Below are 25,406 nucleotides of genomic sequence, written 5' to 3'. Positions count from 1 at the left end.
CCTCTGGTAGGTAAAACGTGTGTATCCGTTTTTTTTTATGTTCCTGAATGCATCCTGAAAGTGGCCCCTATTAGTCCATCGTAATTAATATAATTATAATATATGATATAAATAAAATAGTAGTCACATCAATCAAAGAATAAAGACCTGGGGTTCTCGTCAGAATCAATGAAACGAGAATAAAACAAAACAACTCAAGTGGTTTCAGATGAACATGTTTCGTTGGGAGAGCACCATCTTGACTCAAATTCAACATCTTTGTAGCTGCCGGTGCCGCCCACTCTCTTCCGGACATGCGCAGTAGGTACGCAGCGGCGGTCACTGGGTGAAGAAATGATGGCGGCCGCTCGCTGCTCCTCACGCTGGATCACGGTGTTCGTGTCCTCTGGCCGCGGCCGGGTCGCCGGAGCCGCAGTGGGCGCCGGTCATGGAGGAGTCCGCGGTGTTTCCTCCGTGGCTGCGGATAAACTGTGGCGGGGAGGCGGCGCGGTGTGCGGCGCTGCAGGGAAAGCGTTGACATTGAGAGGGCTGTCAGGTGAGTGGTGCATTAGCCATATGGCCTGGGCTAGGCTAGGCTAGTTTTCTAGTAGTTTACTCATGTGACGCACTTTAAGACAATTAAATTAGCTTTAGCTTTAAAGATACGAAGACCTTGTAACTCAAACACTTTTGCTTCATGCTCGAGGAGACCACGAGAGATGTGATCAGTGTAGCTAACTGTGATCTGCAGTCATCATGTTGAATCTGACCTGTCAGGCAGCCAGTGCTAACATTTGTTTATGTTATTGCTATTTACTCACTTATATTCTATTCTGTTTACCATAACCACGACATGCCAAACAACCACATTCCAATGAGTTGTCTCTTATCAAGTCACGATTAAACAGCTCTGCTCCTCTGGTTAATGATGATTATGTAAGAACAGACAGGACTTACAAACAACAAACACAACAACAACAGACACTTTTCAAAGTAAGAAGATAACAACAATGATGGAGCAAGACACAGAAGCAATAATAACTGAAAGTAAAAGGCAGATGTTCTAATGCAAAATACTAATAACAGTGGATTGAAAAGGAAAATCCAACCACCCTTCTTGGTTAACTGCTGGTCCGCACCGGGTCTGATTACCAGGCAACAATTGAAGCCTGAAACCACATTGTCAGAATGTTGATTTTAAAAAGTGAGCGATAAAAGACAAGTCGTCAGTAATCAGATAAAGGTCACACCGGAGAGCTCTCCGTAAACATCTGCTTCGTTCCTCTATATGTAACTATCCTGACATTAACTCTGTTCTACTTTTCAGGTCTCAAATCGTCCCATGCAGTTGGCACACACGACTTTCACACAAGTGCCCCTGCACGCAGCAAGCAGGACTTCTACCAGATCCTTGGGGTTCCCCGCACATCATCCCAGAAAGAGATCAAGAAAGCCTACTACCAGGTCCGTTCCTGCCCGATGCATGTTTACAGTTTACGTTGCTTCTCATCCGACCGATCTTCACAGTAGTTGATGGTGTGTTTGTTGTTCCTCAGATGGCCAAAAAGTACCACCCTGACACCAACAAAGATGACCCACAAGCCAAGGAAAAATTTGCTCAGCTGGCCGAAGCTTATGAGGTTTGTTCTCAGTCTTTATTTAGGCCCTCACTTGACACACTAATACTGTGTCCTTTTCTTTTGGAATGTGCTGTTTAAACCTTGTCCTCATGTTTCAGATCCTCAGTGATGAAACAAAGAGGAAGCAGTACGACACTTATGGCTCAACGGGCTTTGATGCTGGTCAGGCTGGTGGAGGGCATCACTACTGGACTGGACAGACCAGCAGCGTGGATCCAGAGGAGCTCTTCCGCAAGATCTTTGGGGAATTCTCTGGAGGACGAGGGTTTGGTGACTTCAATGCCATGTTCGATCAGCCACAGGAGGTTAGGGGGACACTGAAATAGGACTAGGACAAGGAGAGAACTTGATTTTGCTTTTGAGAGCTCACCTTATTCAAATTTGGCATTTTTTATCTGTGTCAATGCAGAGTAATGAATTTCTAACTCTTTCTTGCTCTCTTGGCACAGTACATCATGGAGCTGACCTTCACTCAGGCAGCAAAGGGAGTCAACAAAGAGATATCCGTTCAAATCGACGCAGCCTGTCAGCGCTGTGACGGTAAGGGCCACGAACCAGGCACCAAGGTCCAGCACTGCCACCACTGCAATGGGTCCGGCATGGTAAGGGCTCTGATACGCTGCCACTCTTAAAAGTGTTCACATATGTGTTGCATCACCAAACACGTGTATCGTCCCCCCCCTGCAGGAGACGGTGAATACAGGTCCGTTTGTGATGCGCTCCACATGTCGACGCTGTGGCGGCAAAGGCACAGTCATTTCCACTCCCTGTCATTCCTGCCGGGGGGCGGGACAGACCAAGCAGAAGCAGACTGTGACGGTTCCTGTGCCTGCAGGTCACTTACATTCAACTGCCTTTGTTTTGGTTGATGTACCTGTATTCATTCAGCTGTAGATAGAAATAATGGGAGAAAATGTTTGGACTTCTCCAGATATACCTGCTCTGTGCTCTGCATTTTAATGTTTTTGCTTCTTTATCACCAAATAATTATGAATATTAATGAGAAACTGAAAATGTTCACTCAGACACTGTATGAGAAAGGAAAATTTGAATAAATGAAATAGTTTGTGCCATTTCAAGCCTAAAGAGACTGAGGCTTTTTAGCCAAAAGATTTTTACTCTTAATTTTAATGCTGATCATTTCATGTCCATCACGTGCACCACCTGACTCTTAGTTTTGATTTTAGGAGTGGAGAATGGCCAGACAGTCAGAATGCCAGTTGGTAAGAAGGAGATCTTCATCACGTTTAAGGTGAGTATCTATAGAATTAATTGAGCTCTCCATGAAGTGCATGCTTTCCTCGTTAATAGGATTGTCTTGTGTGTCTTCATGTGTCTGAGCTCTTAAAGTCCACAACCTGAGGTGTCCTGCTTCTTGAAATCCTTCTTTGTGCTCTGGTTTGGTGTCCAGGTCCAAAAAAGTCCAGTGTTCAGGAGGGACGGTGCAGACCTCCACTCCGACCTTTATGTCTCTGTGGCACAAGCTGTTTTGGGCGGCTCGGCCAGAACCCAGGGCCTGTATGAAACGCTCAACTTATCAGTAAGCAGACAAGCACTTTCTCCAGAGAAACATCAAACACATATAATACAAAGACGCAGCTAGAGGGTTTTAATTTGACCTCTCCCATCTTCAGATCCCTGCAGGAATCCAGACAGACCAGAGGATCCGACTTGGAGGGAAGGGAATCGCCCGTGTCAGCGGCTACGGCTATGGTGACCACTACGTCCATGTCAAAATAAAAGTACCCAAGTAAGACAAACAAACCTCTTGTTCATCTATTTGCTCTATTGACCTTCTAGTGACACAAAACCCCATTTTGACTGCAGGCAATAACTTGTTATAGGAAAAAAGAACATTTTCCAAATCACAATGAACATAAATGAGATAACAGAAGTTGTTATCTTGTGCAGGACACTGACAGACAGACAGCGATCTCTGCTAATGAGCTATGCTGAGGACGAGACAGAGGTGGAGGGGACGGTGAACGGCGTCACTAACACCACTACAGGTAAGAGGAAATCTCTCACTGACAAACTCACCTTTTCTCTTACCTGCCAGTTCCTAATTTCCTTTAGTCAGATGGGGTTTAAGTGGCCAACAAAGATATAATGAGATCAAAAATTCATATTGGTAATTATCTCGATAAATGTAAGGTTGCTCCTGAGATAAAGTTAAGGTGGTTTTAAACTCGTCTTTATGGGCTGAAAATGACAAACACTGCTTACACAATGACTCCACTCTGCCAGACCAAAGAAGAAGTATTATTAGTTCCTGTTGTACTGCATTGTTTCTGACTCTGGTTCATTTAATGGGTTAAACTAATCGAACATGGCTATCCAACGGTAAGTGGCTTGACAACTACATGTCCTCATGGTGGTTAAAGTCAGTGGTTGACTTCTAGAGAAAACTGAGCTGAGCTGAAAGTCTTTCAAAGTTGAGACAATGAGAATAAAGGTGGTGGAGTCTAACAGAGGTTGATCTTAAATTTAATTTGAATTGGTTTTAAAAAAGCTCACAGATGTTTATAGCTGGAGACACCATGTTTTTCTTCTCTTAACCTGGTACCACTTTGCTGTTTTAAGGTTTTTATACACATATCTCCAACAATTTCCTTTTTCTTTTCTTCAAGGTAAAAGATCCTGGAATTGAGAGACTCCACCTGCATGTCAGCGGGCAGAGAGGAGGACCACAGTGTAAAGCAAAGACAGACGCATCATAGAAAAGGGGACAGAGGGTTGAGAAGCAGTGGACGGTGGATGAGGACTATAAGGGTTCTGGATGGATCAGTAAAGACCTACCTATCTCACCCTGCAGTGGATAAAGAAGAGAATTACCTCCCCTTCTCATCTGCCCGAGGTGATCCTCCCACGAGGGGATGAAGCAGTCACTCACCTCCCTGTCCAATGTCCATGGAGGCTGCTTCGATTGCAAAGACTGTTCAGTTATAATGTGAGTCAGCTGATTGCCACAAGAAAAAAATTACGATGGTGGTTACAGAATCTATGTGCACCAAAAAAATATGATTGCAAATACAAATATTTAATTTTTTTTATTTGGGATTAAATTGCCCCGATGCCTTTGTCCATCTGTGTTGTCACATTTCTCCTTTCATTCTCAGCACTTTCACACATTACAGGTGGAACGTTGTCAGACTACATGTTTACTTCTGTGTTTAAGTGTTGGACAGCGTGGGAGTGTCTCCACTGGTTATTTTGGTCTTTCTCTCTCTCTCTGATGGAGGATTGAAAAATGGAAATGTTACTTTCCTGACACTTGCCCTGATCTATAGCTCCTCTAACTCCTGCCTCACTCGGGAGTTTTCAACTGTAATTACATTTATGCATAGACAGTTAGAGATCATACAACAATGTGTTATATAGAAGAGATATACTGTACAGCTGTAATAAAGCTATGGTCTGGATAAATGCCTGTTTTCTGTTAATCTCTTAAAAAACAATTAGATCTGTTAAGACATTATATTAATCATATTTGTACAGATATGGTTCAACCTCATTCATATACAACACAACTAAAGTGTCTCCAAAGTCTGAGCATTACAAACAACACTGAGAATTGCTTTTTGCAGGGAGATTGTCAGATTACATTGCTTTGCACATGTGCACCTAATAAACCTGTATTTTTATTTTTGAATAAATGTAATATTATCCTGTGATCCTGTTGTGAAGCATTTTATCATGAAAGATAATGACATTTCCACCAGACGGCAAAGACATCACCAGTTACTGTGAGTGTGAATGTCTGTAACATACTGTCAGGGATCTGTGCCAAATTATACAGAAGACCACATGGCAGACATTTGCATTTCCTCTCAGCATACACATGTATGTCTCATGAAGATGGGTACATCTTTCATGAATGGCTCAACAAAATTTATGTTGTCATGATTGTTAATGTTGGCGATATAGCCTTGATTAATGTGTGGAAGTTTTATTACCTCTGCAAAGGAGGTTATGTTTCCGCCTCTGGTTTGTCAGTCAACAGGATTATGTAACAAAACGACTGAACCATTTTTGTTTCACTTTAACATTGCGATAGGGTGTTTTGGAACGTTGTCCCTGATTTCTCAGAGAATAATTCATGGAACTTGATGAAAAAATCATGCACCGTACAGGGACTGATATTCATGTGTGTGCAATTTGGTGCAGATCCAAATAAAAATCCAGATCTAATGAATTTAAAAGTGGTGTCATTAGGGGACTGAATCTAATGGTGAATTGAGAGCAGCTTGATAAATGTGATTAAAAACCTCAGACCAAGTCAATCCACTTTATTTCAGCATCAAAAGAACAAAAGATTCACTGGATTTTCACTCTCATACAATGAAGATTACTCTAATTTAGTCAGTCACTAATAAAGCTCTGTTCAGTTAGACACAAGGTGATTTAAGAACTGGGGTTAACGAAAATGCAAGAGAATTCAGAATCAACATAAAATTAGTCACACACTCCTCTTTTTTAATCAACCTGTGTTTCCCTTCAGTATGTCCAAAAACACTTTCAGCATTTTTACACAAAACACTGGCATGAAAATTAAATTAAACATGGAAACTACAGGAGTACATGAGGCAGTCCCTGTTAGTCCTCCATACCCAACATGCCATGCCATCTTTCTGCAACACGAACCTGAGAAAATATAATACATAACAAATCAGAATCATGCATGTAGCATGGCTGTGACCAAACAGCTGCACTCCAGCTCCTGAATGTGCTTTGCTAATGAGAGAATACTGCATAATCACATGTAGTGTGCGTTGAGCGCACAGCATCCTGGGTTAAATGTTATAATAGACAGATCTCCTTTGGTACTCTGTGTCCAACAAGTCGAGGGAAGCGTGGACAGACAAACCAAATTCAATACAAACGTCATGACTGTGTCAAGTTGAAAATTAAAACTGATACAGTACACAAAGCACAAAATATTTCTTCTTCCAATTGGTGTTGAAATAAGTTGTGTACCAACGGGAGAAAACTTCCCACAAAGTCATACATGACACAGTATGGATGATGAGTGTACAGTTGTAGAGATGGTGGATATTGGCGTATCCATAACAAATGAGCTGTTCAAGACCTACTGCTTACATATTTAACCTTCAAGTATATAAACGACAGGTCTATTAGAACAATGTAGATAAACTATTAATATTAGAAGACAATTTCCCCTGTCAAACAGCCTTAATCCTAATATATGTTAAACCGAAGCAGAGAAATTATTCAAACATGCATCAGTAGACGTTCAAATATCTGAAATATTTGTAATAAAACATGCACTTGTCAAAGTGTAGGTGTGCGATACCTTGAAAAACAGCTTTTGATTCTTATCACTTGTCTGTGTACATGTACTAACTTTCTGGAGGTATGTATGAATTACAAAATGTGAGAATGGATTTGGAAAAAGTTTTGTAACAGTGAATTATAGTTTAATATTATGTTTGGAACCATCATCAATGTGTATAGGGACAAGTTTTCATAATAAATAAAGCACTGTTGCATTTGAACCAAATTAAATCTCAACTCTTTTCAATCAAATTTGTGCTTTTCTATGCAAAACCTCTGCATAGTATGTTCTAACATTTTTTCACCATTTTACATTTTTGAAAATTAATGCATAATTGCAAGCTGTATAGTCAGGGGCAGTTTATAAATGGGTTGCATCAAAAACTATTCAGTTGGGCTGCACAATATATTTCCAATATATCGTGCAGCTATTCAGCTAACAAACAGCTACTCAAGGTTTTGAGGTATGACCAGACAAGCTGAAGGGACAATAAATGGAGGGATAGTCCAAAGGAGGTGGAGAAACAACACAAACAAGGCATAGCTTGAAAGATGGATGGAGTTGATGTGCTAATAGTCCGATAAATCCTCCAAAGATCCAAGTATATTTCCTGTCAGCTTACATCTTTAGCAATGTGCAATATTAAATTAACTTGGACCCCTAAAGAACATTTGTATGAAACTATGAAATGGTCTCAATCTCCTTATTCGCCTTCCCTCGATGTTTCTCCTCCCTCTCTCTCCCCCTCACAGCAGCAAAATGACAGGCTGGAGGCAGGATCACATCAGATACCATGCAGCCAATCCAGCCAGAGCAGCAAACCAAGTCGCAAACAGAACCTGTCCTGTTGGGTGTCGGAGTACGGCCATGGCGAGTTGACAAGCATATGCCGTTCCGCTCGACGCCGCTGCAAGCACATAAAAAGAAGACAAACCTTAACAACAGCCTCACAACAGTGTTATTTACATGTTACTCATAGCGGCATGATGCATACAAGGAGTCCAAGTATAAAAACATACTCATTTTGGCAGCATAGTAGGGACATTTGCTGATGTCACCACCCATTGCTCCGTGGACGGGCATGCCAGCATCTAAAACATCCTCCTGGATGGTTTTCCCAATCTCTTCCAACTCCTCGAACACCTACCAGCACAAACACATATGTATTGTTATCAATGTAGTTGGATACTCAAAGTATCATCATCATTTACCAAACTGATATAAAAAAAACCATCAAAAAGTCAAAGATAAATGCAGTTAATAATCAATACAGCCATCCTCAGTATAGGGCGTAAGAGGAGCAGCAGCACATGTGCTAATGTTTGGGCTACTGCAGCCGTGCGCACCAGTATGTCAGGAGTGGGAGCGAGATAAAAGAGGAAATGAGACGACAGAAAATGTCAAACGAAAAACTCGAGCGACAGCATTACCGAAGAAGACACTCGAGGCTAAAAAGACGAGGACATTGTTAAAAAGAAGGGTCCAACTGGAAATTGTGTGGAAAGCCTGTTCCCACAAAGATTACCACTAATCTGTTCGACCCTCTGAAGCTGAAATGACAGAAATAGTGATTTGATTTATATCATGATATATATATATCAATATCGACTGATGATGATCAGGATAAGGTTTATTTCTCTATCACTCAGCCCTACCTAGGTACAAAAGGCACACTGAACACATTTCATTCAACTCATTTAACCACTTCACCATCACCACCTGGGAGCAAATCACCAGTGATTCCAAACATAGCTTTTCTATTTTCTGGACCTACTTTCCCTCTCCACTGCCTCTCACCTCCATGTTGAAGTGGAAGGCTTTCACAGCCTCACCCACGAGCCTCTTCTTTGTTTCCTTGTCTAGTTCCAGCTCATTCATCCGGCTGCGGTAGAGCTGCTTGAAAGCTTTGGCACTATGGATGGCATCAAACTGATAGAACTCCAGGCCCTCTCCTGTGGGAGGAAGCTTTAAGGCCCTCTGCGCGACTTTCTTCAACACTTGGCCCCCAGACAGATCCCCCATGTAACGGGTGTAGGCATGGGCCACCAGCAGCACTGGGTCTTCTTGTCCCACTTGGTGGATACGGTCCACATAGTGCTGGGTGGCCTGAGAGCAGCGGACCTGGCTCTGCCATTCTGGACCATAAAAATACTCAAGGTCACGGGCCAGAGCTTCATGGCGATGCAGCTCTGTAGGAAAATAAAGAGGGGCAAAGTGGGGGTGGTCCTTGTTCCTTTCAATCTCCTCCTCCATGGCCTTGTAAGTGTAGTAAAGAGCCACGGCTCCAAGCTGGAGAGTCAGGAAAGAAAAGTCAGATATTTTTCTCCGTTTAAATTGTTCTTTGTTCTCTCTTTTACCTTCATAATTTATCTTTGCACTTATCAATACAATTTTCTTCCACATGTTTTCAAAACTGACCTTGAAGAGCTCTTTGCGGATGCGTCCCCTGAGGAAATCCTTCACAAACTGGGTGTTCTCAGCCTTCTCATGGACTTCTTTGGTCCCCGCTGCCAGCAACTCAGACAGATCTTCAGGACTAGGGAGGAGAAGAAAACAATGTTAGAGGTATATCAGGGGTTTAACAGAAACAGCATGATTCTTCTGTAATGTTATTCCACATTGTCCTATGTTAGACAGTGACATGGCATTTACCTGAGGCTGTCCTCTTTGTCTCCATACACAGGCCCCTCTCCATTGGGCACGCTCTTTGTCTCCATAATCTGTGCTGACATTAGTGGTGTGTTCTTAGTGAAAGACATCAATGTAGCAGTATCACTTTAAAAATATAATGGCATCAGTTATATTTAAGTTTCATCATATTTTACTGCACATATGCTTTTGAATCTGAAAAAATAAATATACTTAACTACATTGGTACAGTTCTGATTAAGGTATATACAAGGAGAGGACATTAGGCTGAAAACTTGAAACACCATTTCAAGTTGAATTTGAATGTTAGGGTTTACGGACACTTTGATGACACCACAGGAGCGGTTGTTTACAACTGTTTACATTTGAAGAAGTGGTCACAAGTTACTTCTATTGGATTGGATTTGGCTGCAACACTGTTTACCCCTGAAACTCCAGTAGTTTTAATGGACTTCAACCCTCCATCGGCGAAGTGCTGAGTAGATAATGAGTGAACTTTCATTTTTGGCTGAACTATCCTTTTAATGTCACAAATAACAGAGCATCTGTAGACCCTTACCCAGGAGGCAGCAGTGATCTAGAGAGAAAAGAGGGGAGCTGATGTCACCCCACTCCAATTCACTGTAGCTGTTGATGAAGAAGAAGAAGAAGAAGATGATGATGATGATGATGATGGTCAAAAGAAAGTTTCCCTCTGTCAGTGGATTGAGTCTCTTGAAACCTTTGACCTCATTTACTCTGAAAGGGACACAAGACAAAGAGCTGATCGTTGTTTACAGACTCCTCATCAGCCTCCAGATTTCAACTAGAGCAACACAGCAAAACAAACGAGCACATCCTGCAGGGCCCTCCAGCTCCAGCTCGTGGATGTCGCCAGTCAGAACTCTGTGGTTGTGTATTTACATCTTTAAATCGAAGCTCGGCCACTTGTTTGGATCTAAAACAACACTGTCACGTCCCCTCGCTTGCTGCGAGCACGATTCTGACAACAGCTAACTTTACTAGCCCACGTTAGCTAGCGGCTATCTCGGGCTGCAACAAGCTAGCAAACTCGACTGAGGTTTGACGAGCGTCGTCACACTTCAGAACAATGGCGACGCGTCTGTTCGAGAGTCCGAGTCGGGTTAAGCGTCGCTACATTCGAAGGGCTTCGCTGTTGCGGTGACATTGAGCGAAACTCACCTTCACACCGACACAGTTCGTCAACGAGACCCAGGCTGAAAGTGCAGGGGACGGATGTGTCCCGTCCGACTGCGCCTCCTGTCGGTCCGGCCGCGGTCAGGCGCTGGTCCTCTGCAGAAAGTGCTGAGGACGCAAAAAAAAAAAAAACCCTCCACCAGCACAAAAGTTTGCACATCTTACAAAACAAAGATCAACATGGAGTCTGTGCGTTTCTCAACCTGCGTCATTATCTGCTCTTTATCTTCTTCTTACTGCATTTGTTCCTCGGCACCACTATAAACAAGCTGTCATTCAGTCCTGTGTGATCTAGTCTTTTTATTTCCCTTCTGTTCCTTTCTCTGAAGTTCTTGGTAAAACTGGGTTTTGTATTTTATAATATCTCCTTCCTTTCTCCTCCTCCTCCCACCTTTTCTGCCATATCTCCATTCCTTTCTTCTTCATTATCCTCTTCTCCTTTGCCAAGTGGAACCGATATTTCTTTTTTAAGCGCACCTTTTGACCCCTCATGAGCAGGCACATGACAAAAGGGAAGTCTATACCAGCCATGTGAAGTCTTAACAAACTATAACAGCTCAATTAGTAAATCCTTTGTGATGGATAATGTAGATTATATACTTTTAAACAGCTGCCTTTAAAACAGTCTTTGGTGAGCACACATTAAATGTCACGATGAGGCCGAGATTCTGAGGCAGTTTCAAAGCTGTGACAACTCTATAATAAAGACGTAATACACTTCTGTGGAGCTTGTGATACAAAATGCATAGGAATAAAACAACACTGAACTAAAGAAGACAAAACAAAATAAGAACGATAAGATAAAAGACAGTAAACATAAAAAATGGATCCTAACAGATATGATATCAAGACTATGTTTTTATAAAGTCACTCTCAATTCAATATCATCCTTAAAAGTCTGTTTGCAGACCTTTGAGATAATTGTGAAGCGTACAGCATAATTGTCAGTCTAATCAAAGATGAGCTCCTGAAATTAACAAAAACACTGCTGCTCCCATTGCAAAGCCCTAATTTCTCCCATATGATATGTGTCTAAATCTTTGCTGCTGAACAAATGACCTTTAAGCATCAACCCACAGTTGCTCTCTGAGGCCCTCGTGGAATTATTACAAAGTTGTAATTCTTCCAAAACAACATGACAACTTTAGTGTAATCATGTAATTATCTCTGTTATCATAGTTATTTGAGTTTTTGAATAAGTATTTAACAAAGTATTAATATAAAGTGACCATTCTTTCTTTCCTCCTTTGCAGAGGTCAACCCGAGCACAACATTGTCAAAAAGGCTGTGAAATTTAATAGATGAATTGTTTATACAATAGATTACACTTGTAAACATTGCATTGTGTATGTCAACGCAAGATTTACAAATGTAATCTACAGAATAAAAAGACGGCATCGTGCAGGTCTTTAGAAACAAAGGCTCTACTGAGGAGCCTACTTGTTAGGCTTATTCTCGATATGTTTATGGAAATATATATATATTTTTAACACTTTTTGTCTTGGGATGGATTCATCAATTTCTTCAGGACAAGGGATTTAAACTGAGGCTTCTCAGCCCCACAACACTCAAAACCAAAGAGAAAAGAAAGCAGTACACTGAATGTGTAAAAGTTGAGCGGGCGCCCTGGAGAGCTGGATCCAGGTCTACAATTGTGCATGTACAGTGTACTGTGTAATTACAAGGAGATCTTCCAGATGAGCAGGTGTTGGTCCAGAAACAGCCTCAAACACAATCTTTCTTTCCAGCGTTGAATCATGACATGTTGCTCTAACCCTCTCTGGACAAACAACACATGTTTCCTTCTTTACAGACATGTTGTGCATGCACGTCACAGATCATGGTTTCATAATGAGCTAAGCAGGTGCTCTGTGTGCCCATGATTCACACAGGCTGTTCATGAATAATGTACAAGTGGTTGTTTGTGTTGCTAAGCTGATTTGTCCATGAGTGTTTGACTGAATGCAGTGTTATACGCATATCTATGAGTATATTGTTTGTGTAAATGCGTCTGAGATAGCTATAGTGTGTGTGTGTTTGTTTGTGTGTGTGTGTTCAGTGTGTGTGTGTAAGACAATCACAGACTGCACTGTCAGATGCTTGGTTGCCCCCACCCAGCACCCCCACTGTGCCACTGAACCACAGGAGGCTGGTGTGTGTGGTGGGGGGGATGAGCTAACAGGATGATTCACTTCCCTCAAAAGGGGCTGCCAAGCTGCCAACCATTACATTATACTGCTTTGTGTGCCACTGATGCAATTCAATGAGAGGAGGGAGGACAAGGGGATTCAGTCCTAGAACTCTGGCTCTGGGTTGATAAAATTGAAGCAATATCCTCTCAGATGCTGGTTAGTCCATTTATGGAGAATCTCGGAAAAAAAACATCTGTTTGACAACTTTCAAATATTGCACCAAAAACATTAAATAGCAGGAGATCGTTTTTTGATATACCAATAAGCATCTGTTGTTTTGGATCTATATGTTACACTGTGCTACACAAAGCAGTTAAACAACAACTGATTAGTCATATTCTTTCCTTTTCTTGAGCTTCACTCACAGGCAGTTGCACAAAACAGTAAACAGGCTTCTTGACTTGGCAACATGTTTACTCAATGTAATGGACGGTTTGAAATGATCAACACAGCTCTAACGAGTCATCACTCGACACTTGTGGTTTATAGATAGACTAGGTCACATTCAAGAGTGCAGTACATACATACAGATTTCAAAACAGGGGGCAAGTAGAGTCGGTGTTGTTGTGCCATTGAAATTTGAAACATGACATTATTATTATTATTGATAGTAGTAGTATCAATGTTATTATTGTTGTTGTCATTGTTATCATTACTATTATCATTAGTAGTAGTAGTAGTAATAGTATCAATATTATTGTTGTTGTTATTATTACTATTAGAATTATTATTGGTAGTAGTAGTATCAATGTTGTTAATGTTGTTGTCATTGTTATCATTACTATTATTAGTAGAAGTAGTAGTAGCAGTATCAATATTATTGTTGTTATTATTACTATTATTAGTATTAGTGGTAATAGTAGTATCAACATTATTATTGTTGTTGTCATTATTGCTATTAGTATGAGTAGTAGTATTAGTAGTGGTAGTAGTAGTATCAATATTGTTATTATTGTTGTACAAATCTACTTCTTTATCATTGTATGGTGTTTTGGTCACAGACGTGGTGTTGGCAACATGAGGCAGCTGTGACACTTCTCGCGAGAACTCGGCCATTTGTAAATAAAGCAAAAAAAGTTTCTTGTTGTCGCATGTATAGGTGGTTTGAAACCATCGCGGCATTTCATCCGAATGTTGGACGAGCTTTATAACGATCATTACAAAATTGAAAACTTTTTAATGTTATTTTACGTCTTTTCTTACACCGAGAAAGAAACGTGACTTCCGCATCCGTTACTTTTGACTTCGCGGGTCAACACGACACAGCTTGCGTCACGCTGTCGTTTCTATGGAAATACACCGACTGACCACGTGTTTCACACACTTCCGCACGACCCTGTGGTTTCTTTAAGTTGTGCAAACGCTGAATCGGTGTTTAGATCGAAACTTTAACAGTCGGTCGATCGTGTCTGTCATCATGTCAGTGCTGTCTGTGGTTGAACAGGCGATCGAGTCCTGCAAAGCGGAACAAACCAGGATTCACGACAGTATTCAACTCTACAGGGAATTATTACACAGTTTGTGAGTATTATACTACACTATACTACTACTTTACATTTGAGTCATCCACCACACTGTTTGATTTAAGATTCCACTTCTCATATACATGGGACAAAAGTACTCTCAAGTTTACTACCAGTAAATAATCTTATGTGCCCAATTATAAATTAACAGAAAATTAATCAGGAAGCTGAATACATCATGTGATTTGCCATTGGCCTGGGATATCCGGCGCTGTGGCTTAGTTGGTTAAAGCGCCTGTCTAGTAAACAGGAGATCCTGGGTTCGAATCCCAGCAGTGCCTTTTGGTGACACTGTCTATTGAAAAACTCACTGTCCAACGATGTTAACTCATCCTCAGCCAACAGTGAACTTTTAGTCACTAAGTAATGTGAGGATGTGAACATAGTAGATGATAGTTTTTATCTATCAATTAACTCTCTAGTGAATTAAACGTTTGCCTTTAAAGCAGCATCAATCCTTCTTTAGATCAGACGTGCTAAGGGCTGAAAGAACAGCCAGAACAGATGTGGAAGGTGAAATTCAATGTGATCCCTGTGATGGTAGGAGCATAAAGGGGCTATAAGTTACTTCTTCCTCCTTAAAGCCTGTAACCCCTGGGTTAAACTGGGAGAGTAAGAATGGCATACCACCCCATGTCCCATGTGTGGTGTGAGAAAACAATTATGATACATTTTTTTAATGGGGATGTCAGTATTTGCCTATTAACATTTATGTTGTACTTATATTATGTTGCTGTTGCTGCTACTGATGCCTGTGTTTGCTTCATTTGGTCCTCTTGGTTATTTTGAGTCTGTGGTCACATGAATTTTATTTCCACAGAGCACCGCAGCACATGTCGAGCTTTGAGGAGTCAGAACAATCAGGTGCTGCAGCTACAGGTAAACAACAACACTAAAATAACAACAGAACAAAAAGGGAAAACAAGTCTCAAAGCCTTTACACCGAGAGAAACACATGTGACATTATTTTCAAAAATAGCCCTTTTGGTTAATATAGCCTAGTAGAAAAGATGACAGCACACAGTCACACTTCTCTTTTGAGTGCCTCCCACGTCCTATTTAATTGTGCTATCGGTGAATGCTCTACATTAACTGTTCGCCTCTAAATGACTAAATGTTAATTACTCCATGCTGACTCTTTTGATCAGGTCTCTCTTGTAAGAGAAATGATCTCAATGATCTCAAGAGACTTACGGGTTAAACGAAGGTAAAATAACTAAACTGTAACCACGGGTTTCTACGCTGCTATCCTCAGACACAGATACCTCACCAGGGGAGAAGGAAGCTATAGAACTGCTTGAGCAAGCCCTGGAGAAAGCTCTTCGAATCCGCACCGGCTCAGGAGCCTCTGTGAAGGACCCAGAGGGACACAAGCAAGCTCGACCTCTAAAAGAACCAGGCAACTCAAAAGATGTAGCACAGTCATCTGCATCGTTTAAAGGAGGTCAGGCAACCATCAGATCAACCTCTAAATCAGTCAGACTAGACAGAAAAGACCAAAAGAAACCTGGATCATCCGTATCCTCCAAGCAAAGCTCCAGGCCCGCAGCAAGCAACAATCCTGGAAAATCAAAACTCAAGACAAACAATAGAAGCATAATCCAGAAGCATCCTGTCTCGTCAGCGGAGGCCGTGCATCACCAGGCAGCGAGGAAATTGCAGCAGGCCGCTTCAGTGTCAGGAAGTCACATCTCAACCTCGCACTCTAAAAACAGGACTATTAAAAGCAGCGTGCTGAGTGGTGGTGACCCCGGCAAAGCTGCAGCTATCTCCGCACCTCCTTCAAATAACACACTGCCTTTTCCACACACACACGAGGCTGTAGCTCATAGTTTGCTTCAACGTGATGGGTATGTTTTCACACTAGTGGACTTTAATAACGGTGCTTTGTTGGTGTCAGATGGAACAGGTGCTCTGCTATAATCATTCTGTTTGTATTTGGCAGAATAACATCTGAGCAGATCACAAAATGGAAATCTTTACGGAATAAGCAAAACAGGTTGGTTAAAACCGATCTGTGGATTTTTTTTACTACTCTTGACTCCACTGTTTAAGTTTTCTTCTCCATGCTATTGTTAGGTTGTGGGACAAAGTTGTTGCCCTACAGAGGAACACTGTGCCTGGGAGGAGTCACTTCATGGAGAGAATGAGAGATACGGTATCTTTCCTTTTTTCTAGTGAAGCCCATCACAATGGGCCCGAAACATGTTTTCCATGCTGCGTCATGTTGATGACTCAGTTCCACGGCTAATGATCATGGTAGAAATCTAGGTTTCTGAATGACAAGTATAAAAAAATAAGAAAATAAATAAATGTAATAAATGAACAAATGAATAAATGTAGAAATACAGAAATAGATAGAATATCCAGTGTCTCATCCTTCACCATGTTCCTTCGATCCCTCTAGTTCCCGGATGATTCACCGTGTGGCAGCACAGATCAGACCGGAGCTCCGGCCGACAAGTTGACTCACCGAGGGCACGGCCTCACACATCACTGCCAGACAAAGCAGCTTCTGGCCAAACCAGCCCCAGAAGCGGCCGCAGCAATCGGTGAAAGCCTGAACAGAATCACACAAGCAAACAAGATAAAATTAGGTGGCAGGGAAATGATAAGAAATTGATCCGATTTATGACACGTGTGTGGGTGAGAAGATGATAACTTGGGAAGAAACTGCACAGGGAGTTGGCAGGAAGTGAATTTATGAGAGCTATTTAAACTGATATATGAATGTTGAGCCTTTCCCTCTGCTGCTGGTGCTCAGTGCCCTGGACTGACCATTTGAAATATTCTGGATTGTTGCAATAACAGTGACCACAAACACAACACAGTTAAACTAAACAACCTGTGCTTCTGATGCAATATCATTTATTTCATCAATTATTATTGCTTTATCTACTTATATGCAGGTTCTAGGAAAAATAAGTTCAAACAGATTACACATCAACCTGACTTTTGTTAGGCGAAGACGTTCATGAACTGAATCAATAATATTATTAGAAAGATTTATTCATATTATACATCACACACTAAAATAACGAAGAGGAATCATGACCCTGCGTTTGACTGAGATTACCCAGCAGTGCATGTTCACTCGCTCTGAGCACATAGTACGTAACATGGTATCATTTCCACTACCTCCACTGATAGAATTATCACGACGCTGAATGTCCAGAGATTTTTCCATTGGCACCACTCAAATGACTGTATCACCTTCAGGAAAGGAGTTGTGTTTACGTTCACCAGTTATTTATTGTGATGGATGTAGCGCGCTAATGAGCTAATGCAGCCTCTCCACATCCCGGCGTATGGAAAATGAAAACAGAGCTGCAGTGAAACCTCAGCGCCAGATCAGTACTTTCCTCGGCCTCGACAGATTCCCCCTCCCTGCCACTGTGGGCTTTTAAAGCTGTCTATCCTGACGTGGCAAGGCTTGGGCCTTGCTATTTAAAGCGGAAAACGCTTTAGGGTACGGTTGCTCACGCGCACACTCTAAAAATAACTGTATTTTTCGTCAGAGATGGAAACACAGGATCGATGGAGGCTGGAGGGAGGTTGTCTCCCCCTGACTATAACCTACTCAGCAGAGGCAGAGCTGCGAGATGTGGAGAAGCTGAGGATGCGGGTAGCACTGCTGCAGCAGGAGATTAACCTTGAGCAGGTAAGAGTTGTGTTCTCCAACCACCTTTATAGACTACAAGTACATCGGATACTTGATTGTGCTCATTTTGGAGTCAATAAAGCTTAAGAAATTATGCGCGGAGACTTTTCTTCTATGTTTCAGGCTCTGTTGGACACTCTGTCCCCTCAGCTCTCGTCTATAGCACCAGGGCCCGGATGTCCCAGCGCCAGTGTGCTCAGAGACATGTACTCCCTGCTGGGTGAAGGGGGGGAGCGTTTCCCCACCACAGTCCTGGACTCTGAGCCTGACTGACCACAGAACATACAGTAATGCACTGAGTTACCAGTTCATGAGGTACTCTGTCCATTCCCAAATTTGTACATGAGAGACCGAAAATATATCACACACCTCTGAGTATAATACAGTGCAACACCAGTTGGGTCATGCCACTCTGATACTGTCAATAAAACTAGAACATATGCTATTTTGGATTGCTTTAGAATAAACAGTGGTTGATAATTCAAGAAGATTTTTAGATGTAAATCAAATATGTCATTATTGTAAAGAAATGTAATTTGCTGTGACTCTATTTATTTAGTCTCATTCTGTCTAATAACTTGAATGTCTGAATGAAAATACAGGACTGACCCTGAATTTTGTCACTGTCCTATTAAAATCATGTACATATCTCCACAAACATTAATGTTTGAGTTGAGCTAAAAAAGAAAAGCCCTGGTTTCAGTGTTGTGACAAACTTATTTTTAAATGGTTTATTTAGCTTTAGAGACAAGAGAATGTAGTCTCCTCTGGACACAGACAGCCATTGCCAGCAGGGGGCAGTCAACTAACAGGAAGTCATACAAACTGATATCAAGATGACTGATATCAACCACTTTTGTTGTCATTACTGTCAAATCAAAATCTGTTAATAAATCCTCAGTAATAAGAATATGTGACCTAGAATCACACAAGGTTACCGGACTAGTTTTCACAAGATACTGTCTGTTTTCAACAAGATAGACCTGCACCTCACCATATGATTTCCATGCTGGGCTCTTTTAATCTGGCATACGCGAATGATAAGATAATACATATGGGGTCCGTACTACATCTCTGTGATCTGTGAAAATTGGTAATGGTGTGATGCGAGGGTGTATGTGAGATGCGGCAGGGCTTGGAGAGGCCGAAAAAGACTCGTGCCCACAGATGACGTGTGGATGGCACGGATTTGTGCAGACTGGGCGACAGGTGGCGCTGGGTTCACACAGCAGGACGTGGGTGTTGGAGCCCTGCTGCACCAGCCCTCGTGTGCAAACGCACAAACGCAGGGACACACACACACACACCAAAAGCTGTTTGACTCACAGAGACAATGCGCACAGGGGCCTGGCTCTCTGCATGCTGCAAGATAGAAATGGCCTGTTTCCCTGAGGAGAGGAATAAAAAGCAGATAATATTAAAAAAAAGACTATTTCAGCCTGCCATTGTCTGTGCCTCAAACAGCAGGAGGACAATAATTCAAACAACTGCTCCAGGCTTATGTGTCTTCGCAATGCCTCCATCTCTGTTTCACCATTGGTGGATTGCAGCCATTTCCTACAGGACTGTATGTCCCTGCAGTCTTGGATCAGTGTATGTGAGCAGAGTAAAGGAGGCAGAGATGCATCCATGAGATCACGTCAACACTACACACAGGTCCCAGCGGGAGTAGCGTCTACGCAACTCATCCTTCCTGTGACCTGCATACATCAGCTTCTGCCTGGATCTGGCTGTCACCAACAGAGCTTTTACACTCCCACCCCCATGGCCTGGCCCTGCCCAGGTTACCCATGTCTCATGCCTCTGTCCCATTTTCCCACGCCTCCTTTTGTCACTTCATGGCAGTTCGGCAGAAACTCTACTTTCCGTGGGAGAAGCTTTCTTTTCCATGACAGTGCTACTGTATGTCAAACAATGAAAACGCTCTGCTTTCTCATACACAGACCTCCCTTCTTTTTTCACCACAAACACTGGACTCAAAGTACAAATCCACAGAAACAGAACAGTGCTTCCAAGAATCCACTTCTCTCATGTATAATGTGCCCTAACATCTCTTTTCTCTTTTCAAACCTTCACAAACACATTCCTCACTTTCCCTCTTTTGCTCATCTACAGCTCTGTTACTGACTGAGAGATCATAAAAGTCAATGTGATCATCGGTTAGACTACGGTTTATTTGATTTGATTTTTTTTTTTAATCCCACCACCTCTCAGCCGCTCTAAGCCAGTTTCCTCTGTCAAGTTGTCTTTTCTGTCGAGGCAAAATCTTACTAAAGAGCACTTGTCCTGTGCTGACGGAGGCATGTTGGGCATTTAAATGAGAACATTAGTTAGCTCTTGATATGGTAATGTGTGCCTTGTGGCCATTGTAGAGGAACAATCCTTTCACTTTATCATTAGGGAAAAAACCTGTTGCCAAAATGAAGTCATGTCGGTGTTAAAAACCGTAAACAATTTTCTATGTACGAATAAGCTTTGTGAGAAAAAATATAAATTGTTGTGATAGTAAATCTGTTAATGCCTGAAGATAAAAACATAGACATTCAGCTGTGTACACACCTTTATCTTTCCCCATTGTGTCTTTTCAGATGTAGAGGCGTAAGATTAGTGAGTTCAGGGAGAGAGAGCTTTCTGGATTGATTCACTTCGATCATACGGGGGGATTAACTAGGTTGCCTTCCATTCAGAAAGGACTAGCACCAGCAGAGTGTGTGTGGGTGGGAAATGTATGTTTGACATTTGTGTATTTTTACACGAGTGTCTTTCTGTCACATAGGGGGGGATGCTCATTAGTGTATTTACACTTTTATTACAGTGTATATGCAATAGGCTCCTATACAAAACAGCATCTTCAGTGTGTGCACGTCAAAAGTGTGTGGGTGGTCCGAGGATTTCTGTTTCTGTTGACTTGATGGGGTGCAACAGTTCCTGTATAATTGCCATATGGAGGTGACACATGTGAAGTTGCAGTGTAGGGTGAGATGCCTCTTCCTCTCATTGAATTAACAGGAAAAACAGCGTTCCGATCTGAAATATCGAGGGATCCCCTTTGTCCCCTCACTTCGAGGAAGCAGCAGGTTTCTGTGGTCTGTGTGTGTGTGTGTGTGTGTGTGTGTGTGTGTGTGTGTGTGTGTGTGTGTGTGTGTGTGTGTGTGTGTGTGTGTGTGTGTGTGTGTGCGGGGGGGTATACAGGAGGAAAACAAAAAAAAGCAATTGAGAGGCAGTGATGAGGAGATGAAGACAAGAGGGAGCATTTTACTCCCCTCCCCCTTCCTGTGCTTCATCAACCCCTTTGATCAACCTCTATTCTCCCTGCTTCAGTGTTGGACGTCACACAGAAGAAGACCAATCGGAGCGCTTGGACTTCCCCATTTTTCTTCCCAAGCTCCACCCCCTCTGGTCCTTTATATATCCCCCATCACTACATTCAGCAGAGTGTACAATGTGCTGCCAGAGAGCCAACAGGCAGTGTACAGAGAATCAGCCAGAGAGGGAGGGAGAGAAGGGGAAAGTGTGAGTGGATTTCCGTGCTGACTTCATCTGACACGCTCCAGCCATTCCCGCTCCAGTCATTTCTCCGGTTTCACGTAGACCTCCTTCTCCTCCACTCTGTCTCTCTCTGCCTTTCTCTATCTCTGTCTGCTTCTCCAGGCCAGAGCAGAGTACAGACGGGATCCAAGAGGCCAACGCTGCTGCTGGGTCTCAGGATTTACCAGCCCACAGAGAGATGGGCTGTACAACGGGCCACCTGGCATGCCAACCTCAGCCCCAGACTGGCTCTGGGCAGGACAGTCAGGCCCTGGAGGGCGATGGTGCCAAAGTTCCGGATGTGCTGTCCTCTCTGGAGCGTCTGTCGCAGGCCACTGGAGGCATGGAGAAGTCCTGGTACCGCTGCATCTTTCCCTTTGGAATCATCTCTTTGGTGATTGGTATAGCAGGAACGGGGGTGACATACACCTATAATGACCTGCCTCAGACCAAAGTGGTGTCTGTGGTGCTACTTGTCATGGGTCTTCTGTTGTTGCTGATGGCCACTGCCTGTTGGACTGTCCATAAGAGAAAGAGGAGGAAAAAGAAAGAAGGAGGGTCATTCACCTCTGAGCAGTGTCCCCTGTGAAGCTCATGGGGAAAACAGTTATAGGAGCACGAAAGCAGAGACATACCCAGGGCTGGGAGCTCATGGGTTGGCTAGAGAAGCAGCCACTTCACCTCCACCCTGTCACAAATCCCCTCTATTCCTTTTTACAGAGTTTGGCTCAGCTCATACTGGAGAGAAGTTGGACTGAGAAATCATTCAAAGTGGAAGGACAGATAGACAGGGCGCTGCAGATCTGTTTAGTCTGTAAGGTTTGGACCATTCTGGATCAATGAGGGATCACCAATGCCTCACACGCTCTTTTATCATCAGACAGCAGGTGTCCAGTGTCAAAACAACCTCAGAGGAGACACACACAAATATGCACTGCACACTGCAGGCATATTTACACACACAGATACATGGCCCTTGCGATCCTTACTCACATATGCGGTAGCAGTCACAGTGGGAGCTCGCGCCGACACCCAACACGCTATGCAGAGCTGCTGCTGGAGTCAGTGCTGGCGTCACTAGGCACGTCAGTCACAACATTCCTCGGGCGAGGACAGGTGACTCTCCAAGAGGCCAGAAGTGGGCCAAAGACGGCAACTTGATACCCAGCCGAAAGAGCAGCGCACCCGCGTCAGGGGCCAGCGTCATTCACTCGTCCTGTGACACCGCAGCAATGTGTTGGGGCTTTTTTTACGCAATGGGAGAGTGGAACTTGAGTCCAGCAGGATCTTGGTGGCATCTGCGTGGACGATGAGCTGGAGAGGCCGGAGGACCTAGTGGCTCAAGTAAAGATTCTGTTGAACTGAAACACTGTTGGACCTCGAACCTCACTGCGAAGGAAACCAAATATTTGCACAATAATGGCCACGTCCATGCCAAGCAAGAGAAACTTTTATTAAAGTAACATACTCTGAAAGGCCTTTTGTAGCTTCAGCTCTACATGTGTGTGGCACTGAGTGACTGTTTGCCCTCCTGCCAGGCTTGTGTCTACGTGGGGCACCCCAACTCCACATAGGGCAGACAAGGATTATTGAAGGACACTGCCCGAGGGGACATGCCACTGTAGGGACACTTTGACTGATCCTGCTCCCATATGGCCCCTCCCGCTTAGTGCCTTGAGCAAGCACTCATGGAAAAAGGCTTTGTCGCATTTCCCTTTTTCCATCTGAACTCCTGAGAATTTTCCCACTGTCTCTCTTTACCCCAACAGCGCTCTCCCCATCCATCCCATTTACTCCATCCCCAATTTATTCTTTAATTCATCTCATATCTCCATCATGATATAGCCCAGGAGGATATGTCTATTGCCTTTTGAAACAGAAATGATGGCACACACTTACACTTGTAAGCCCCACTGTCATTTGTTTTTTTTCTCTCTGCGCCAAAGAAAATTGATCATAATTAATTGAGTCAGGTGCAAATCCCTCAGTCTAAAGATATACTACAAGCCTTTTACTCCCCTTTGAATACTCGTCTGTACTCTCAGTGACTCTGGGGGTTTCCCTTTCCTACGCATTCTTTCAGAGAGAGGCGTTGAATGTAGCTGCGCTCGGCTCCCCATCTGTGAATAGGTGCTCTCGCTTGACGCGCGCTCTCACAGGATGAGACACACAATGGCATTTTATTCTTGTCGTAAACATTCTGGTTTCTGTCAGTGAATGTAATAATGTAATGTGTGGATGCAAATCATGGACGGAGACGGTGCGATGTACAGAATGTCTAGAGACTGAGAGGAGTCAGTGCCTGTAGTCTCCATGTGAAGGACTGTGCTCACACTCTTGAGAATTATGATCGATCACTGTTGCATTGATTCTGACCACCAGACTGGTGGCGCTTGTTGTCGTGTAAAAAGTGTCTATGCATTCAGAGGTAGCAGTTAACACACATGCCAAAGACTGTCATGAAGGCCAGCTTGGCAATTATAAGGCTGCAATTGCCTGCTTGCTTCAATAGACATGCAATTGAGCAGTCCACTCTCACACCTTTTTTTAGAGTGCACTTATGACCTGCTGTATGCTTATCGTCAGCCTATCTCTGTATAATCATTGGGGAGAAGGAAGAAATAACGAGGTTGTTGTTTAGACCAGGGGGGCCGTTCTTTTCACTGGGAGCAGGGAGTCATCCCTGTCGTTAAACTGGGGTCAACCATCCTGAACAGATCAGTTTCATGTGATAATGCTGGATGTGAAGTAAGGCCTCATTGAGGCTTTCTCTATAGGATCAAAAAAGATATAAAATAGATTGGCCTGTATTTGTAAGTACTTTTATTAGTGTAGACGTCAAAGGAAATGCTTATAAAGAGTATAAATCAGTTTGTCTTTTAGCTCAGTGTGGTGAGATCCGACAGAAGCCTCATACATTACATTCGATTATTACAATGATGAGGCAGTGTCACTTCTCTATTAACAAGATCAATAATGTGAAGTGTTTAAGAAGGTAGACAGAAGAGCTGTGGATGTGACTGCTCCTCTGTCTTTAGGTAATATTGCCTCTGTTAGAGCTGTGCGTGTGGTGTTTTTTTTCCCTCAGAGATGTTTTGTAGCCCAGTGATCCAACGGCCAAGAGAACAAACAAGAGTGAGAAAAGGAGCCGGCAAAAAAACAAGACAAGGGAGAAACACACACTTTTGCTTTGGCTCGAGTATCAATGCAATTGTCACATGTATATGTACACATGTAGTACATTGTGGTTGCATAATTGTACCAGTTATTTTTTTGTGCCACTGTTTCATCACAAAAAATTGATGGCACGTGACCAGATATTTTTTATTTGTTAGAGATGTGAAGTGATTTCCCTTCTGCCTTCTGAAAAATATAAAAGGGAAAATCTACCTCTGTGCTGCGGGGGAAATATGTCCCTCACCCTGTAGACACCCATGTTGTCTTGCCTATGCTGTTTGTCACGCTAGTGGGTGACATGAAACACGTCGGTTTGTGTGCCCTCTAATATTTGGTGCTGTATATATGACTATTTTATATTTGTACTGTAATATTTCTACTTACGTGTAAATTTTAACTGTTGTATTAAATAAATGTTAAGTGAACACCTCAGTCTGTGATGTTTGTAACTACTTTACTTTGGGAGTAGCTGCAAAATTCTTTGTCTCGGCAGACCTGGAAAAACCTCCATCTGGCTAAAAATACAGGAGACAGTACAGATAGACTAACACTGTTTGACTCTTA

At 42.8% G+C, this 25,406-nt stretch overlaps 4 protein-coding genes and 1 non-coding gene across 11 annotated transcripts; 4 read left to right on the top strand and 1 right to left on the bottom strand.

The window, feature by feature from the left end:
- Positions 1-296: 296 nt before the first annotated feature.
- Positions 297-5,293, top strand: dnaja3a (DnaJ heat shock protein family (Hsp40) member A3a). The gene is made up of 11 exons (XM_020101820.2): positions 297-535; positions 1,307-1,443; positions 1,536-1,619; positions 1,718-1,924; positions 2,069-2,221; positions 2,307-2,454; positions 2,807-2,871; positions 3,031-3,159; positions 3,254-3,369; positions 3,531-3,628; positions 4,250-5,293. Exons 1-11 carry the CDS (start codon positions 334-336, stop codon positions 4,267-4,269), a joined length of 1,359 nt encoding a protein of 452 aa, XP_019957379.2. The 5' UTR covers positions 297-333; the 3' UTR covers positions 4,270-5,293.
- A 600-nt stretch (positions 5,294-5,893) lies between these two features.
- hmox2b (heme oxygenase 2b) lies at positions 5,894-10,886 on the bottom strand. Of its 7 annotated transcripts, none has more exons than XM_020101813.2 (7): positions 10,747-10,886; positions 10,124-10,302; positions 9,568-9,659; positions 9,334-9,451; positions 8,713-9,204; positions 7,935-8,058; positions 5,894-7,822 (listed from the first exon to the last, which is right to left on the bottom strand). In XM_020101813.2, the coding sequence occupies exons 3-7, from the start codon at positions 9,645-9,647 to the stop codon at positions 7,695-7,697; spliced, it is 942 nt and encodes a 313-aa protein (XP_019957372.1). In that variant the 5' UTR covers positions 9,648-9,659; positions 10,124-10,302; positions 10,747-10,886; the 3' UTR covers positions 5,894-7,694. The 7 variants fall into 7 exon arrangements, with proteins under 7 accessions (XP_019957372.1, XP_019957374.1, XP_019957376.1 ...); XM_020101815.2 differs by having other exon boundaries at positions 9,568-9,640; XM_020101817.2 differs by having other exon boundaries at positions 9,568-9,635.
- A 2,985-nt stretch (positions 10,887-13,871) lies between these two features.
- On the top strand, positions 13,872-19,047 carry LOC109638675 (tubulin epsilon and delta complex protein 2). Its single transcript, XM_020101766.2, has 8 exons — positions 13,872-14,474; positions 15,297-15,355; positions 15,732-16,326; positions 16,422-16,475; positions 16,556-16,634; positions 16,884-17,028; positions 17,995-18,137; positions 18,261-19,047. Exons 1-8 carry the CDS (start codon positions 14,371-14,373, stop codon positions 18,408-18,410), a joined length of 1,329 nt encoding a protein of 442 aa, XP_019957325.2. The 5' UTR covers positions 13,872-14,370; the 3' UTR covers positions 18,411-19,047.
- Positions 14,684-14,757, top strand: trnat-agu (transfer RNA threonine (anticodon AGU)). The gene has a single exon. It is a non-coding gene; the product is annotated as a tRNA-Thr (tRNA).
- A 195-nt stretch (positions 19,048-19,242) lies between the features above and the next one.
- Positions 19,243-24,812, top strand: LOC138407776 (uncharacterized). Its single transcript, XM_069525248.1, has 2 exons — positions 19,243-21,650; positions 21,789-24,812. The coding sequence occupies exons 1-2, from the start codon at positions 21,580-21,582 to the stop codon at positions 22,252-22,254; spliced, it is 537 nt and encodes a 178-aa protein (XP_069381349.1). The 5' UTR covers positions 19,243-21,579; the 3' UTR covers positions 22,255-24,812.
- Positions 24,813-25,406: the final 594 nt, after the last annotated feature.

The sequence above is a fragment of the Paralichthys olivaceus genome, chromosome 5, assembly GCF_024713975.1.
Source record: "Paralichthys olivaceus isolate ysfri-2021 chromosome 5, ASM2471397v2, whole genome shotgun sequence".
Lineage (NCBI taxonomy): Eukaryota > Metazoa > Chordata > Actinopteri > Pleuronectiformes > Paralichthyidae > Paralichthys > Paralichthys olivaceus.
The sequence above is the reverse complement of the archived record's forward strand: the minus strand, read 5'-3'. Positions and strand labels throughout refer to the sequence as shown.

Bases quoted from the DNA above. Each gene is read 5' to 3' on its own strand.
- dnaja3a (XM_020101820.2), top strand. From the start codon at position 334: ATGATGGCGGCCGCTCGCTGCTCCTCACGCTGGATCACGGTGTTCGTG. The intron at 2,872-3,030 runs GTGAGTATCTAT...TTTGGTGTCCAG, and splicing joins AGATCTTCATCACGTTTAAG to GTCCAAAAAAGTCCAGTGTT. The intron at 3,629-4,249 runs GTAAGAGGAAAT...CTTTTCTTCAAG, and splicing joins CGTCACTAACACCACTACAG to GTAAAAGATCCTGGAATTGA.
- hmox2b (XM_020101813.2), bottom strand. From the start codon at position 9,647: ATGTCAGCACAGATTATGGAGACAAAGAGCGTGCCCAATGGAGAGGGG. The intron at 9,452-9,567 runs GTAAATGCCATG...TCTCCTCCCTAG, and splicing joins GACAAAGAGGACAGCCTCAG to TCCTGAAGATCTGTCTGAGT. The intron at 8,059-8,712 runs GTGAGAGGCAGT...TTGTGCTGGTAG, and splicing joins CCTTCCACTTCAACATGGAG to GTGTTCGAGGAGTTGGAAGA.
- LOC109638675 (XM_020101766.2), top strand. From the start codon at position 14,371: ATGTCAGTGCTGTCTGTGGTTGAACAGGCGATCGAGTCCTGCAAAGCG. The intron at 16,327-16,421 runs GTATGTTTTCAC...TGTATTTGGCAG, and splicing joins AGTTTGCTTCAACGTGATGG to AATAACATCTGAGCAGATCA. The intron at 16,476-16,555 runs GTTGGTTAAAAC...TGCTATTGTTAG, and splicing joins TTACGGAATAAGCAAAACAG to GTTGTGGGACAAAGTTGTTG.
- LOC138407776 (XM_069525248.1), top strand. From the start codon at position 21,580: ATGTGCTGCCAGAGAGCCAACAGGCAGTGTACAGAGAATCAGCCAGAG. The intron at 21,651-21,788 runs GTGAGTGGATTT...CTGCTTCTCCAG, and splicing joins GAGGGAGAGAAGGGGAAAGT to GCCAGAGCAGAGTACAGACG.